This window comes from Muntiacus reevesi, chromosome 2 (genome assembly GCF_963930625.1).
Source record: "Muntiacus reevesi chromosome 2, mMunRee1.1, whole genome shotgun sequence".
In the NCBI taxonomy this organism is placed as follows: domain Eukaryota; kingdom Metazoa; phylum Chordata; class Mammalia; order Artiodactyla; family Cervidae; genus Muntiacus; species Muntiacus reevesi.
The window spans coordinates 133,516,836-133,533,334 of NC_089250.1; the positions used below are offsets into that span (position 1 = coordinate 133,516,836).

Genomic DNA, 16,499 nt, shown 5'->3' on the forward strand with positions numbered 1-16,499 from the left:
CTGCACTGGGTCTTAGCTGCAGCATGCAAGATCTTTAGTTGGAGCATGTGGGATATACTTCCCTGACCAAGAATCGAACTGAGGATCCAATCCAGGCCCCTTGCATTGGGAGCATGGAGTCTTAGCCACTGGACCATGAGGGAAGTCCCCACCCCAGACTGCATTGTGTCTATGCTGCACTGTCTTGACACATACAGAATATATATAGGCAGGTATATATTTTTAATATTAGTTGACCCATTTAAATGTTGGAGGATGTTGGTTTCTCTTGAAAAAATGAAAGGTCTGGACCCACATGCCCCCTGGTCCCCACCCTCCTGGATCAGGAGGCTGCCCCTTGGGTCCAGGTGTACCTCTCCACTTTGACAGCCCTGCCTACGCTTTGTTGTCTGTTCCGCCTGGATGCTTTATTCCTGTGACCCCTCTGGGCACTTGAGATTTCTTGGGCTCTAGTTTAGGACTTGGTAATCCTCCCATTTCCTCCACCAAAGATGACTTATCTTCCTTTCAGGCTTATTTTTAGAAGGGTCATTATTTCTCCGTGAAAAGTCAAATTCTGATTGGCAAGTGCAGAGCACAGAGGCTGTTGGTCTGTAATACTCTTCTCACATGTCAATGTACTCATCTGCTAACCTCAGATTTCGCTTCCTCCAGCCCTGAAGACCTTCCCAGGTCTTCAGCTGGGAGGAGCAGCAAAATAACCAGGGTTATTAGGTACTAAATAACAAGGTTGAGCATCACCATGAGGAGGCCCCATTCTCAGAGATCCTGATTCTGTAGGTCTGTGTTAGTACTGAAGCATTTCTGATTTTTAATGTATCACTGTGTATGTGTGTGCTGTGTGTATGTGTCTAGCTCTTTGTGACCCCGTGGACTGTAACCCACCAGGCTCCTCTTTCCTTGGTATTTCAGGCAAGAATACTGAAGTGGGTTGCCATATCCTTCTACAGGGGATCTTCCTGACCCAGGGATCGAACCCGCATCTCTGTGTCTCCTGCATTTCAGGTGGATTCTTTACCCGCTGAGCCGTTGGAGAAACCATCACTACATGATTCTAATATTTTTCAGGGTTTTGAGAACAGTTTTTCTAACTCTAGCGCAAAACCCCAAATCTAATCCCAAATAGAATTCTCTAGGTTTCCTCATTCTATTTTATTTACGACTTGATTCAGTCAGGAGTCTAACCAATCACTTAATCTACTGACTTTACTATCTCTCTCCTGGTCTTCTCAGAAACCAGTCTTAAGAATGAAGACTTTACTGGAACAAGATTACCCTGTGTGTTTTTATTTACACACAAAAAATAAGAACAAATGAAATCTTCACTTGTCTCTTTAATACTGAAAATTTTTTCTGTGTTTAGAAAATTTAGAAAACTTGTTTTTATTTCAGTTTTCCAATAATGCACCTACTACAAAATACCATCACTATTAATATTATCTCACTTTCTATACAAATATATTAGAGATGCATTGAACAATCAGAAATGGTGGACTATTAATGGTTTTTTAGAAGTTCTTTTTCCTAAAGTGTTGATAAGTAACTAAAAGTCTGAAAAGGGAATGACCAGTACTCATCTGTTGTTATAGTTATGTCCTGGACAGTAGGGGACAGTGAGATTTCAACTTCATAGTGGAGGTCTGTAAGACTGGGAAGTTCAGGTTCTTACTGGCCCCTGAGGATTCCAGTTCTGAAGACCATTTTCAGTCTCTAGTCTGTTCAGCACAGTGATGGTTGAAGATGGGAAATCCTAATACTCAGCTGCAAGGGATTCCCAAATGTGGGTGCACCACGGACCTCCCTCAAATCCAGACTCTGAGGGAATCAAGAGGTGGTGGTGTGGGCCGATAGGCACTCATTTCCTGTGGCTGCCGTAACAAAGCACCGCAGACTGGGTGGCTTAAACAACAGAAATGCATTTTCTCTCAGTTCTGGAGGCTAGACGTCCGAGATCAAGGTGTCGACAAGTTTGGCTCCTTCTGAAGACCCCGAGGTACCGATCTGTTCCATGCTTCCCTCCTTGGCTTGTGCATGGCCTTCTCCCTGTGTCCTCATATCCTCTTCCCCTTGTCTCTGCGCCCACATTTCTTCCTCTGAGAGGGACCAGTCATATTGGATTAGGGTGCACCAAATGACCTCATTTTAATTTCCTCTTTAAAGACCCTATCTCTAAATATGGTGACATTCTGGGTTACTTGGGATTAAGACTTCAACAGAAGAATTTGGAGGTGAGGGAGAGACAACTCAGCCCATAAGAGTCTGACTCTCTTGATCCAGCTGTGTGACATGGACCAGTCCCCCGACCGCCAGTTTGGGGCAGAGCTTCTTCTGACAGATGAAGGGCCTGGGTTGGTCATCTCTAAAACTCTTCCTCATGATTACTGGAGAGCTTGTAGTCAGTCTGAAGTATGTGCTCAGTATGAAAAATTCTCACTGACCATTCTGAGCATCTGTCTTCTTACGCTTGTCATTTGAAGGACTGTCATTTTTCACCTTCTGACACCTTTTTTTTCTCCTCTGCTTTTAAAAATTCTTTTCCTGTTGTTTTGAACTTCACTGAGAACAGAAAAAAAGATGATTTTTTTTTTTAAACTTCCTTTTCAAACCCTGGCTCATCTCTTAGGGCTAATTGCCACACTGATTCTTTGAAGTAACCCTAATGGGATTCTCAATTTTTTCCAGTAGTTTGTATAATTCAGTCACTGTGAGGCTACTCTATTTTTAATTGCCATGTTATATCTTGAGTGTTTACAATTCCTGGGAAAGCATGGTGAGCTTGTCAAAGGGGAGTGATACGCCTCAAGGGTGGAAATCGATTTCTGGATCTGGCCCTTCCTTTGTTTCTTCTATGTAGTAACCAAGTTGGCTATGAAAAGTGATCTATCATATGATGCAATTAATTAATATAAAGTCAACTGTCATCTGATACAAGGGATAAACTCTCATGTCAGCCTGTTTTTGAGAGTTTCAAAGGGAGCAAATGCAAAGATCAGTGGTAGGCTAGGAGGATTCCTGGTTCCTAGCTATTCATTGCAAATCCCTGCCCCCACAAGGGACTCACAGTGCCTTTGATGGCAGTGCTCAGAAACTCAGCACCCAGATGGGAGGAAGGGAAACCCAAACTCCCCTTCAAGACGCAGATCAGGGCTAGGAAGTTTCCCCTTCCCTGCCAGCCAGAACCCCAGCCTGGATAGCCCTGTCACAGTTTTCCCAGACTAGAGGGCTTGGGATGGACTTCTGGTTTTCAGAAGGTTCCTGCTAACTTCCTCCACCCTCAACATGCATTTGCTTTGAAGGTTCATTGTAAAATTAACACTCAGGCATCTTGCCCACAATTGTCTGAAAACAAATTGCATTGTTTGCATGCCTAAATGGAGAAAGCAATTAGGAAACTGATTTATAAACCAGAACTAGAGTCCAGATTTGCACCAGAGGTGCTGAGTCTTCTCTTAGCCCATCCTAACAGGGGTTATCCAATGAGTCATTTCACATACTCTGTTCAGCTTCCTCAGCTATAAAATAAGAAAGTAATAATTCCTCATGTGTAGGTTTATTGTGGCGACCATGAGGTGATATATATGAATGAACTTTGTAAAACCCCAGGCAAATGTCAAGGGAGAATAGGTAAATGACTCTAGGGTTTGGTTTCCTGACAACACTTTCATGAATGATTCAGAAGGACTCTATCCATTCCTCCTAATGACATTTTGGTCATAATATTCTCCTCACTTGGGATGCTAGATATGAATTGCCACTTCATTGTCAGAACTCTCAATATTCTGAATTTAATAGACTAATATTTTTATGTGCCATTTCTCAAAATGAATTTCACCAGGTTTTAGGCTTTATGCTGTTAACGCATTTACTAGGCATGCTAAATAACAAATCTTACCTTTCTTCATCATTTCATAAGAAATTTTGTGATTTGCAGAAAATATTAAAATCTTGTAGATAATGAAAGACTCAAGGAGATCCATTTTTTAAATCTATGTAGAAGTTGAGCAAATGGCTACATGGTCCCTTTCTGCTCTGATGTTTCAGGATTCTACAGGATTGCATTATCTGTGGTTATGATTGGCTCTATCACCCCACTACACTATGTCTTTATTAGTCAACATGTTAATTACCTGTGTGGTTCAGGAGACATTGATCTTTATCTCTGTTAATAGCTAACTGCTAATAATATTTTTGCTGAGGACCTCAGGTATGTCCCCATTTGGGTTAAGCCAAGTTCCTCTGTGTGTGACTGGCCTGGAAAGCCCTTTCAGCTAATCATCTACTTGCAACGAGTCAGTTTTCTTATTCAGTGGCCTTCACAGACAAGTCTTCCTAAACGAGCACTGCCTCACACCTCAAATTCTCCATGCCCCCAAGCTTGCCTTATTCCTTTAAATAGTCTTACCCCTCCTGGTTATGTCACCTGTTTCTTTGTTTCTTCATCATTTCCCTCCATGTGATGCCTAATATTATTTGTCTACATGACTGGACCATGGCACCCAGATATTTGTTCCAACAGTACTCTGGATAATTCTGTGATGGCTTTGTTTGTTTGCTTTGTATGAGTTGAACATTTAAAGTGCTAAACTGAGTAAATTTGGTACCTTCTGCAATGTGTGTGAGTCTCATTCAATCAGTTGAAGGCCTTAGTAGAACACAGACTGAGACCCCTTAAGGTAGAAAGAATTCTGCCAGACTGCCTTTGAACTTCAGCTGCTACTCCCCTCTGCCTCTCCAACATACTGACCTACCCCATCAGCAGAATCTGGACTTGCCAAGCCCTTACAGTTGTGTGAGCCAATTCCTGAAAATCAATCAGTCTCTGTCTCTTCATACACACACACTCTCTCTCACACTCACTACTGGGCCTGTTTCTCTTGAGAAGCCTGACCAATACATTTCACGTACATAGAAACGCTAAAGAGCTCAGAGAAGGCAATGGACTCCTCTCCAGTACTCTTGCTGGAAAATCCCATGGACGGAGGAGCCTGCTGGGCTGCAGTCCATGGGGTCGCTGGAAGTCTGGACACAACTGAGCGATTTCACTTTCATGCATTGGAGGAGGAAATGGCAACCCACTCCAGTGTTCTTGCCTGGAGAATCCCAGGGACGGGGGAGCCTGGTGGGCTGCCATCTATGGGGTCGCACAGAGTTGGACACGACTGAAGCGACTTAGCAGCAGCAGCAGCAGCTATAAGAGCTGAGTCTTCATCTGTATACTGCTATGTTCCCAGAGTCTGTCTGGCACAGGGCAGGCACTCAACTGGAGAAGGAAATGGCAGCCCTCTCCAGTATTTTTGCCTGGAAAATCCCATATATGGACAGAGGATCCTGGTAGGCTATAGTCCATGGAGTCACAAACAATCGAACATGGCTGAGTGACTAAACAGCAACAAAGGTACTCAGCAAAGTATTTGCTCATTTAAATAATTGATTAATGTATCAGCTAATATTATTGCCAGCAGAATCTGAAACTGAGGTCCTTTTGACTTTTTAACATTTGTTACGATGGTTAATTTTATTCCTTTTCTCCCCATTTGGTTATCATTTTCCTTAGTTTATCTGCTTTTCAAATCTTTAACTAATTTTCTAGCCTTTTCAGCTTTTTTGAAAAACAATTTTTGAGCATTCTGATCATTTAGTTCTTTGTGGGTTTCCTGCCTCATCACAATTAAAAACACCCCAGTTTCTGCTAGGAAAGTTTGGGTTAAATCTTTGCATACTGCAAACTTGAACTAATTTAAAAACTTAAAAAAATGCAAGCTGTGTGGAAACTGCTTACATCGTATCATGTAACAGTTAGAATATGCTCTTCAGACCCATCTTTCTTTTTTTAATCCTTGACATAATTGTTTGATACTGAAGTAAGCAGGAAATGTTTCCAGAAATTGAACTCTCTGAAGCTGGTGTGATCAAATATGAGGTGAGTTTGGTGGTGCCGGTGTTTGCTTCAGGGCCAATGTGAATGTCTTTCACTGGTCTACTCCAAGATTCATATTTCTCAATTTCTGAATGCATTTAGACTTTTGATTTCCAGTCAAAAACTTCAAAACTAAAGCGAAATATATTAGCAAGGACATTTCTTTCAGACAGTTCCACAAAGTTGAGTATATGCATAGTGTTTTTAGAAATAACACTAATATAACAATTCATAAATGTAAAATGTGCTGCTCCTCTGAGCACTTGATCATTTAAACCAGGAATTGTGGACCTGCTCATAATATTGTCACATGATTATTGAATGAAATTAGCATACCAAGGACGATGGGCCCTATAGCTTTTGGGTACACACACACACACACACACACTACTGTGCATCAACTTTGAACACCTTTGAGCTGTCAGTTTTGACTAGTCCAATTTTGACTCAAATCTCTTTGAGTTTAAATCTGTGGCATTTTCTTCAGTTTCTGGTGAGAAGCCAGAATTGAAAGAGGAGAGCAAGTAGTATCTCACTGTTAACTCCCGCTTTCCAGGCCTTGAGGTGGCTGATAACAGAAAGAAATTGCTCTACTCAGTTTGGTTGCTTAGATTCAGTTTTCCGTTATCTGTTATAGAAGGGGTTTACTGATTTCTTCTGGCTACAGAGATTTGTACATTTGTGCAAGAATTTTCATGTGCTGGCATTGTCTGGAATGTTACATGGTTAGTATATTTAATTCCTGACTGTCACATAGAGCAAAGTTTGTGACAGAATGAGGATCCTAAAACATGAGTGATTTTCATTTGAAAGCCCTTCCCATCTTAACAGTGAATGCTTTGGTGTGGTTTCAATCACATTATTTCCTAAAGTGTCCAATTCAGTTACTGTTCATTAGCTATTGATTCTATGATTTAGAAGAGGAACTAATATTAACAGGATGATCTTCTGTAGAGAAGGTAAGAATTGGGGAACTGTCATCTTGAAAAGAGACATTAATACTGATAAATATCTTTAGTTCAGAGATGCTTTAGAAAAAGACCATAGGTTCAAATGTGTTTTAAAAAGTAAAAGTCAGGCAAGTAGAATGTTTAAAAACTTCCCAAATGATTAATACATTACAAATAACATGTCCCTGTGCAAGTCTGCTTTTGGAAACTCAACGTTCATTTTCGATTATAATCAGTGTTACACAGCTCTCTATTCACAGAACCTGGCACAGAGTATGTGCTAAAGAAATGTCTGTTGGGTTGAAAAGGCAGTGGTTTGATGGTGAGGCCAGCACACTGAGGCATAATTCCTCTGATCTGTTTACCAGCTCCAGTTATTCTTTAAATAGAATCGTTGACATAGAAAAAGTAAGCTACATTTTACGGTGAGTTGGGTGTAGCAAGAAAAACACTGTAATATGAGTAAGGTGACTTAGACAAGTCCTAGCTCTCTGCTTGTTGCTCATGAGTGACCCTGGATAAGTCAGGTATTTTCTTGATATTCTGGTGTGATTTTTCCTCCTGGAGTCTGGATGTTAGTAATGGATTTTTGTTTTTTTAATTTATTTTTACAATATTTTTCTTCCTTTCTTTCTTTGACTGGGCTGGGTCTTAGTTGCAGCATGTGAATCTTTGTTGCTGCACACAGATTCTCTCTCTAGTTATAGCACGTGGGCTCCAGAGCTTGTGGGCTTCTGTAGTTGTGGCATGTGGGCTTCGTTGCCCCATGGCATGTGGGATCTTAGTTTCTCCAACCAGGGATCGAATTCATGTCCTCTGCATTGCAAGGTGGGTTCTTAAGCACTGGACTACCAGGGAGGTCCCTGGAAATGCATTTTTAAATCAGCCATCCCAGAAGGAAAAGATGGCAACACAACTCCTTCATCCTTCCTTCCTTGGAGGTCCCATGGTATCTTGTGACTTAGAGGGAAATGCAGGCTTTGGTGACAAAGGTGGAATGGCTAAAAGGGAAGATTTGAGGACTCCTGTGACAGTGATTTATGTACAATGTTTAGTTCCCTTAACCCAGGAGATGCCATGAAGTAGAAAAACTAATGTATGCCATGAAAAATGTGAAAAATGACCTTGAGGGAAAAAACCCTCAGAACTAGTAGTTTAAAAAATTTTGATGCTTGGCAATGAATTTACATATTCCACATAGAATGAAAGATTATTTAAATTTATGTTTAGAGAGACAAACAATAAATGTTTAGAAAACCTGAGAAAGGAATCAAACAGACATTAACCCCAAATGTTTCTATACATTTTAGGAGCTCATTTTTCTGAGGAACTCAAGCCTACAACTGACTAAGATAAATCTGACACAGTGTCCCTTATGGGTTTTGTCTCCCAAACAGAGGAACCAGTATTAAAAGAAGTTCATTTTTCCTGAGTAAAAGTGAAAAAAATCCTGTGGCATTTATTGTGAAAGCCACCAGGCTCTTCTGTCCATGATTGTCCAGGCAAGAATACTGGAGTGGGTTGCCATTTCCTTCGCCAGCAGATCTTCCCCACCCAGGGATTGAACTTGAGTCTTATGCACTGTTGGTGGATTATTCACTGTCTGAGCCATCTATTAGTGCTGGTTAACCAGGAAGGATTTCATCAGCGCTGAAGATTCTGTCACTATATATAAAAAGGAAGAAATAGAACATGCTATAAGCTAAGTACCAGGTTTGGGAGAAATTACCATTTTTATCCTCACAGCCCTTCAAAACAGAAAGTACTGTTGTCCCTTACAGATCAGGACACTGAGGATCACTGAGGTTATCTAACTTGCCCAAAGTCAATGTCGACAGAAGAGCTAGGATTCAAACCACAACTGTATTTAAATTTCATGTTTTTTCCCAGTCTGCTATGTTGTCCCTTGCTGGAACTTTATGATAATGCAACAATAATAAATAATAATAATATTGCTTGCCAGACACCTATTTGTGGTGTGTCTGGAATTGTGCTAAGAGCTTTTTTTTTTTTTTAATTTTATTTTATTAGTTGGAGGCTAATTACTTCACAACATTTCAGTGGGTTTTGTCATACATTGACATGAATCAGCCATAGAGTTACACGTATTCCCCGTCCCGATCCCCCCTCCCACCTCCCTCTCCACCCGACTCCTCTGGGTCCTCCCAGTGCACCAGGTCCGAGCACTTGTCTCATGCATCTCACCTGGGCTAGTGATCTGTTTCATCATAGATAATATACATGCTGTTCTTTTGAAACATCCCACCCTCACCTTCTCCCACAGAGTTCAAAAGTCTGTTCTGTACTTCTGTGTCTCTTTTTCTGTTTTGCATATAGGGTTATCGTTACCATCTTTCTAAATTCCATATATATGTGTTAGTATGCTGTAATGATCTTTATCTTTCTGGCTTACTTCACTCTGTATAATGGGCTCCAGTTTCATCCATCTCATTAAAACTGATTCAAATGAATTCTTTTTAACGGCTGAGTAATATTCTGTGCTAAGAGCTTTAAACGCATTATTTTATTTATCACACCAAACCTGTGAAGAAGAGATTATTTCCACCTTACAGATAACAGAACAGAGACTTGGAAAAATTAAGTGACTTTTCCCTCAATCATGTGGCTGGTAAGTGGGAGCCATGACTTTTGAACCCAGAGCTACCATCTGTGATGCTGTTTTCCTGGGGTGGTTTGGAGAACCTGAGGTTTGGATTGTTAGGCAGTTGACCTGCTCCTTTTTTGGAGATGGGTCAGTGGAAAGATGGAGCCTATGTCGATCTGTGTGCAGCAAATAAACACAGCCATTTGGGGTGAGTTAACACCTTTTTACCAAGTTGCTTAGTTCAAAAGTCAGTAGAATTCTCTTCATGCTTTTCTTTTACAGGTATTTATCTCTGTTGCTGGACCATTGTCTAAAGGTGAAAAGGCCCACGTGGCTGGTATCGACTCTGAAGTGCTGAAATTGACCAAGAATATCACTGAAGTGAGTTCCTGCCCAGAAGGCCTCCATCGTGAGCACCAGTTTTGTTGTCTGCCTTGTCCGCCTGGTATGTTATACACACGCAAACAAAAAAATCCAGTAATCAGAGTGAAAATTAGGGTGAGGAGTAGCATGCAGTAATACTGAAGAGTGTTTTTACAGCATTTAGTTCTCCTGCATTATGGCATGACTGAGAAGTAAAAAAACTATGACATTATTTTCCCAAGACTAGCTTAACTTTTACATTTATTTACTTTTTAATTGAAGGATAATTGCTTTACAGAATTTTGTTGTTTTCTGCCAAACATCAACATGAATCAGCCATAGGTGTACATATGTCCCCTCCCTCTTAAATCTCCTCCCCATCCCACCCTTCTAGCTTGTCACAGAGCCCCTGTTTGAGTTCCTTGAGATACACAGCAAATTCCTGTTGGCTATCTATTTTATATGGTAATGTAAGTTTCCATGTTACTGTCTCCCTACATCTCAGCTTCTCCTCCCCTCTCCCCATGTCCATAAATCTATTCTCTATGTCTGTTTCTCCATTGCTGTCTTGCTAATCAATTCATCAGTACCATCTTTCTAGATTCCATATATATGCATTAGTATATGATATTTATCTTTCTCTTTTTGACTTACTTCACTCTGTATAATAGGCTCTAGGTTCATCCACCTCATTAGAACTGACTCAAATGTGTTCCTTTTTATGGCTGAGTAATATTTCATTGTGTATATGTACCACAACTTCTTAATTCACTCATCTGTTGATGGACATCTAGGTTGCTTCCATGTTCTAGCTATCGTAAATAGTGCTGCAGTGAATGTTGGGGTACATGTGTCTTTTTCAATTTTGGTTTCCTCAGGGTATATGCCTAGGAGTGGGACTGCTGGGTCATATGGTGGTTTTATTCCTCCAAGACTAGCTTATTTTATCTTTGTCACACTAGTTTGATGTGAGCATGAGTAAATATAATTTGTAAATGACATGTACCTCAGAAGTGAGAGGATTTATTTGTTTAGCTCCATTTTTCAATACCCAAAAAAGACTAATTTGTGGATATTAAAACTGACCACATCAGAACTGGTTAGAATGTATCATAATAATTGTGGAGCTCTAAAAGCAAGAAACTTCTACTCTTAAGAGATATGTCTCAACACTTCCCTTCAATCAGAAAGTCTCTAAGAAAAATGTTTGTCTTAGCACTGAAGCCTGCAAAATACATTTGCATTTTGCAACCGAATAACTAGATGAGCTAGAAAAGCAACGGATAAAAACCAACCATTTTTTAAAATCAGTATTTTTGAAATGAAAACCCAATTTCAGATCGGAAATACTCTGAACACTAGCAAATTAAAAGCTAAGCGAAATGCAGTTGTGCAGACTTTTATTTTCAACATGGAGTAGAGTTGACTACTATGTTATACAGATAAGCATTTCCCAGCTGCATCATGAAGGAAGACAGGAAGTTAAAGGAAACCAGCACATGGGCATATGCAATAGATTAATAGAACCATAAAGAATGGTAGTAGGTTTCATGTTTGGCTTTCCAGGCCTCCAGTACTTAAGCTGCTAAACAGATGTGGGCCCAGTTTATGAAAAGATTCTAACCGTCTTACTTGGCCTTCTCTCCAGGGTTTAACAACCCTTATGGAAAATCTGCCATAATCCAACCCATTTATATTTAAGCCTATTTATATTTAGTCTTCCCCAAATGAGAATAAAGAATGGCTTCCTAGCTTTTTGTAATCTGCTGGTAAAGAATCCGCCTGCAATGCGGGATACCTGGGTTTGATCCCTAGTTTGGAAAGATGCCCTGAAAAGGAGAAGGAAATGGCAACCCACTCCAGTACTCTTGCCTGGAAAATTCCATGGACAGAGGAGCCTGGTAGGCTACAGTCCATGGGGTCGCAAAGAGTTGGACACGACTGAGCGACTTCATGCTCACTCACAAACACCATCTACTTGTCTTATGAATTGAGATCTTTATTCATATTTTTAAACCCTAAAATGCAAATTAAAATGAAGATAATATGCTTTGCATATCAAGCTGTTAAGGACTTTTGTTTGCTTGCTTTTTTTGTTTTGCTTTGTTTTATTTTCATTCTCAAAGTGATCTCAGTCCTAGTGAGTTTGCTTATGAGATAAGCAAACTCGCCTACGTCACTCTTGGAATGTAAATTGTTAAAACATTTTAAGAAAGAAATTCTGATATGTGGGTCAAAAATTTGAAAATCTACTGATACTATAATAGATTTGTAGAAAAATGTCTTATGAAAAGTTAAAAAATAAAAGAAATATATGCACAACATTTCACTGTGATACCCAATGATGTGAGATTAAGTAAATTTCAAAGTATTCAAAGATTGGAAGACTATGTATCAATCAAAATCATGTCTTCTGATATATTTCTGATATAAACTTCAATGTATATAAATTTCCTTAAGAGATTTCTAATTGATCTGTTGGCTGGATTAACTGATTCTCTCTGCTCCATCTCTAAAACATCCTGGATGGTGTTCAATATGTACTAAAAATCTTCCCACTTCTATTCCTTTTTGAAAAAAAATTTAAGCTTATCAATATCCAAATTGTTTCCAAAAATGTTTGCAATAGTAGTATATAATTTAACATTACATAAATCAGTAAACAAATACACAGAAAAAACATTTAATTTCTATGAAAATTATTTTTAATGCTTTGGAGAACTTCAGTACAGTCGAGTTACTAAAAAAATTATTAATGAATTAGGTGGAGGCAAAATACATGGGAAAAATAATGAAACTATGAAAGCCTTTCATACAGATTATTGAAGTCTTTTTCTTTCCACCAAAAAGAAAGGAAGAAGGAGAAAGAAAAAAGAAATTGTAAGTGATACATTTTGAATGTGACTTAAGTGAGAAAGAAGCTGGAATTCTAATAACTTGTTTTTATATCACAAGAGAGGCAAATAATTATACAGGTATACTTTATAAACTGAATTATATGTAGTAATTTTTCTGTGATCCCCTATGTGAATTGACACTTTTTAAAAAAGTCCTTATCACATCACCATATCCAATAAGAAGGATTCTATGGTACACTGCATACATTGCAGATATATGTTTACATATTTACTTATATACACACATAGGTATGTATTTACTCACATGTATATATATGTGTGTATTTATATGTGTAGGAATGCACCAAAATAATATCTCAGAGTGGTTGATGTATAGGTACTTTTTACACTTTTCTAAAATTTATACAGTGAGCATATGTAGTAGTATACTCAGAAACAAATATATTTTAAAATATTATTTTCAAGAAAACAAATCCTTTTTTAATATTGATAAATTTAGGTTTTATACATTGGAAGAAAGAAAGAACTTATGATATTATATCCCTGTCATGCCATAAGCATTCTGCAAGGTAATTCATTAAAGAGGTCAGTCCATTTAGAAAGCAGTATAATTCTACTGGCAAGCAATTAAAGTTGTACTTTGACTTGGTTTTCTTAAACATACAGCTGCAATGATATAGAACCCTGATACCCTGTATTTAAATTTGGTTCTGAGTTTCCACAATTTGTTTATTTTTTTCTATTGACATATCATTGCCTTTGTTTACTAAAGTATTGTATATGTTTAAATTTCATGACTTGTTTATGTATTGAGTAGTATTTTATTTTATCAAAAGGAATGCTGTGAAAAAAATTATTAAGAAAGTCATGTTCCTAGGAAAGATGGTGTACATAATTTTTGTTGTTCATGCGAATAGGGCAGATTAAACTTTAAAGTGCATACCAGCTATCTTCAGCAAACATCCTGGAAGATATTACTGGACACTTTACTAACATCCCATTGGCCAGAATTTAGTTACATGGCCATGCAAAGGAGGCTGGGAGATGTAGTCTTGACTCAGGACAGCCATGTCTCCTAGTAAATACTCTCTTCTTATGAGAGAAGGAAAAATGGATATTAGGTGAATCAGGGATCTCTGCAACATTGATTGATCTTTTACAAAGTTCAAATTAAGAAAAATGTAAAGTCATTGTAATGTGTTGAACAGTGTAGTAATCACCATTTGCAGTTAGGTTTTTGGCACCTATAGTGGGCATACCAAGTAAATAGTTCCCCAGTAAAGCGATCCCAGGAAGGCAAACAAGGAAGCTTCGACTTCAGAGAGCGAGTTATGGGATAGTGTTAAAAAGGAAAAGGAAAGCAAGTGAAGACTCATGCTCTGGTACACACATTCTCCAGTGCAGCAGATAAACCACTGGGACTGTGAGATGAAGACAGAGAAATAGGACAGATCCCCTGACCTGTTTTATCAGAGCCCCTGAAAAGTTTTGTCATATTAATAGTTTGTAATATGATAGCTGACATCTTTACCAAGCAGATATTAAATTGTGTTTCATAGTTTAAGTTCAGGCATCAAAAACAGTGCTTTCAAATCCTCCATCTGACATTTACAGGATGATCAGCGTATTCAGGTTTGCCCAAGACTTCCCCAATTTTAGCACTGAAAGTCTCACATCCTGGGCAAACAGGGATGATTGGTCCTTCTAGCTATTTACAAGCTTCATGTCCTTGGGCAAGATACTTGATTTCTTTGAGTCTGGTTCTTTAACTGTAAAATGAAAGTGGTAATAGTTCTGACCTTTTGTGATTATTGTGAACAGTAAATGGAATGTGTTAATAGTGTGTAGCAGAGTGCTTGGCTCAATAAGTGTTAATATTATTATTTATTGTTACCATTGTAAGAATTATAACAGGTTCATGTACATTTGAATGGTTCATTTGAATGGATCTGATGAGTTCATATACATTTTACCTGCATTCTTCTGAATAGAACTACATGCTATATTGGAATAAGTGAAACTGAGAATTTGTGATGGTCCTATAACATATTGCTCATGAATGACAATGAGCTACTGTAACTGAGGAATTTTCTTTTAAAATTTAACATAAATCTCAAATGTTCCTTCTCTCACTTTCTCTGTATACTGATCCACTAATCTTTTGTTGTTGCTGCCATGGAATCTGAAATGAGAATATTTTCTGAACAGTTATGTAAAGTAACTGTCTGAAATGTTACAATAAATTAGAGTAGCACTGTCATATATACATCCTGGTTCTGGGCCCTAGCTTGAAAGAGCTGAAATCACCTAGTGGAATTTTAAGTCGACAGACAAGCCAGCAACTGAGACAATCCCACCTGTACTTAAAATGGCTCCTCTGTTCTCATCTAGAGCCTGTCTACTCCAAGTATGGTTTATAAGCCAGCAAAATCCGCATCACCCAAAAGTTTGTTAGAAATGTAGAATGTCAGGCCCTGCCCCAGACCTACTCAATCGGACCAATGCCAAAGCCCTCACTTAGAGATTCTGATTTAATTGCTCTGAGATAGGACCTGAGTGAGAGAGTGACTGAAAGTCGCTCAGTGGCATCCAACTCTTTGCCGCCCCATGGACTGTAGCCTGCCAGGCTCCTCTGTCCATGGGATTCTCCAGGCGATAATACTGGAGTGGGTTGCCATTTTCTCCACCAGGGGATCTTCCTGAGCCTGGGATTGAACCTGTGTCTCTTACATCTCCTGCACTGGGAGGTGGATCCTTATGTATACATAAAGCTTTGTTATATAGAAGAAACTAACACAACATTGTAAAGCAATTATACTCCAAAAATAAATTTTTTAAAAAACGAAGAAAAAGACAAATAACGCTATGAAGTTATTAAGGAAGTCATATACCTGAGAAAAACAGAATAAATTATTTTTGCTGTTCACGTGAGGGGGGCAGATTTGATTTTGCCTATTTTTTTTTATTTAGTGATATCAAATTTAGTCACTACTTAGGCTTTTCTCTTAAACTTCCCTTTATATTTCTCTTTCATCTTTCTCTGTTCCCTTGCTGTTCCCCTTATATTTTCTCTTCTTTCACTATTCCTTTGCTATAACCTAGCTTCCCCCATAGCAATTATCACCACTTGCCATCTGTATTTATTTGTGCACGGCCTGCTTCTACCTTGAAAATGTGAAGTCTTTGGAGACCAAGGACTTGTCTTCCAAGGGTATCTCCAGCTCCTAGAAAGTGCCTGGCACACAATAGGTACTAATAAACACTTCTTAAGGAAATGAACTTTCCAGAAGACAGTGTTGTTTGAAAAAGAAAGTGAAAGTCACTCAGTTGTGTCCAACTCTGCGTCCCCATGAACTATACAGTCCCTGGAATTCTCCAGGCCAGAATACTGGAGTGGGTAGCCTTTCCCTTCTCCAGGGGATCTTCCCAACCCAGGAATCAAACCAGGGTCTCCCACATTGCAGGCAAACCAGGGTCTCCCGCATTGCAGGCAGATTCTTTACCAACTGAGCTATCCGGGAAGGCCATTGTTGTATAATACTTACTAATAGCAATCCAATGATTCATTTTATTTTTAAAGTAAATGAAAGCAAACATGAATATGATTTAAAATGTTGTGTATTAAGATAGCAAACCTGGTAATAAAGTTCATTCCTACACATCATAACAAACTATGTCACTTAGTGGCAAAGGAATAGAAAGAAAGAGGAGTGAAAAGGAAACTGTGAGCACTTACTGGGCAGGTCCCTTGCAGTTCTTCTAGCTGTGCAAGTGAAGTGTGATTATCTCCATCACATGCATGAAGA

The 16,499-nt window shown here is 38.9% G+C and overlaps 1 protein-coding gene across 3 annotated transcripts in view; it reads left to right on the top strand.

Moving 5' to 3' along the window:
* FAS (Fas cell surface death receptor) overlaps positions 1–16,499 on the top strand; it is a 32,165-nt gene that overhangs the window by 4,480 nt on the left and 11,186 nt on the right. For all 3 annotated transcript variants that reach the window (XM_065922862.1, XM_065922861.1, XM_065922863.1), the window contains exon 2: positions 9,755–9,917. In XM_065922862.1, coding sequence (XP_065778934.1) covers positions 9,755–9,917 — 163 coding nt within the window. The remainder of the gene's footprint in view (positions 1–9,754; positions 9,918–16,499) is intronic.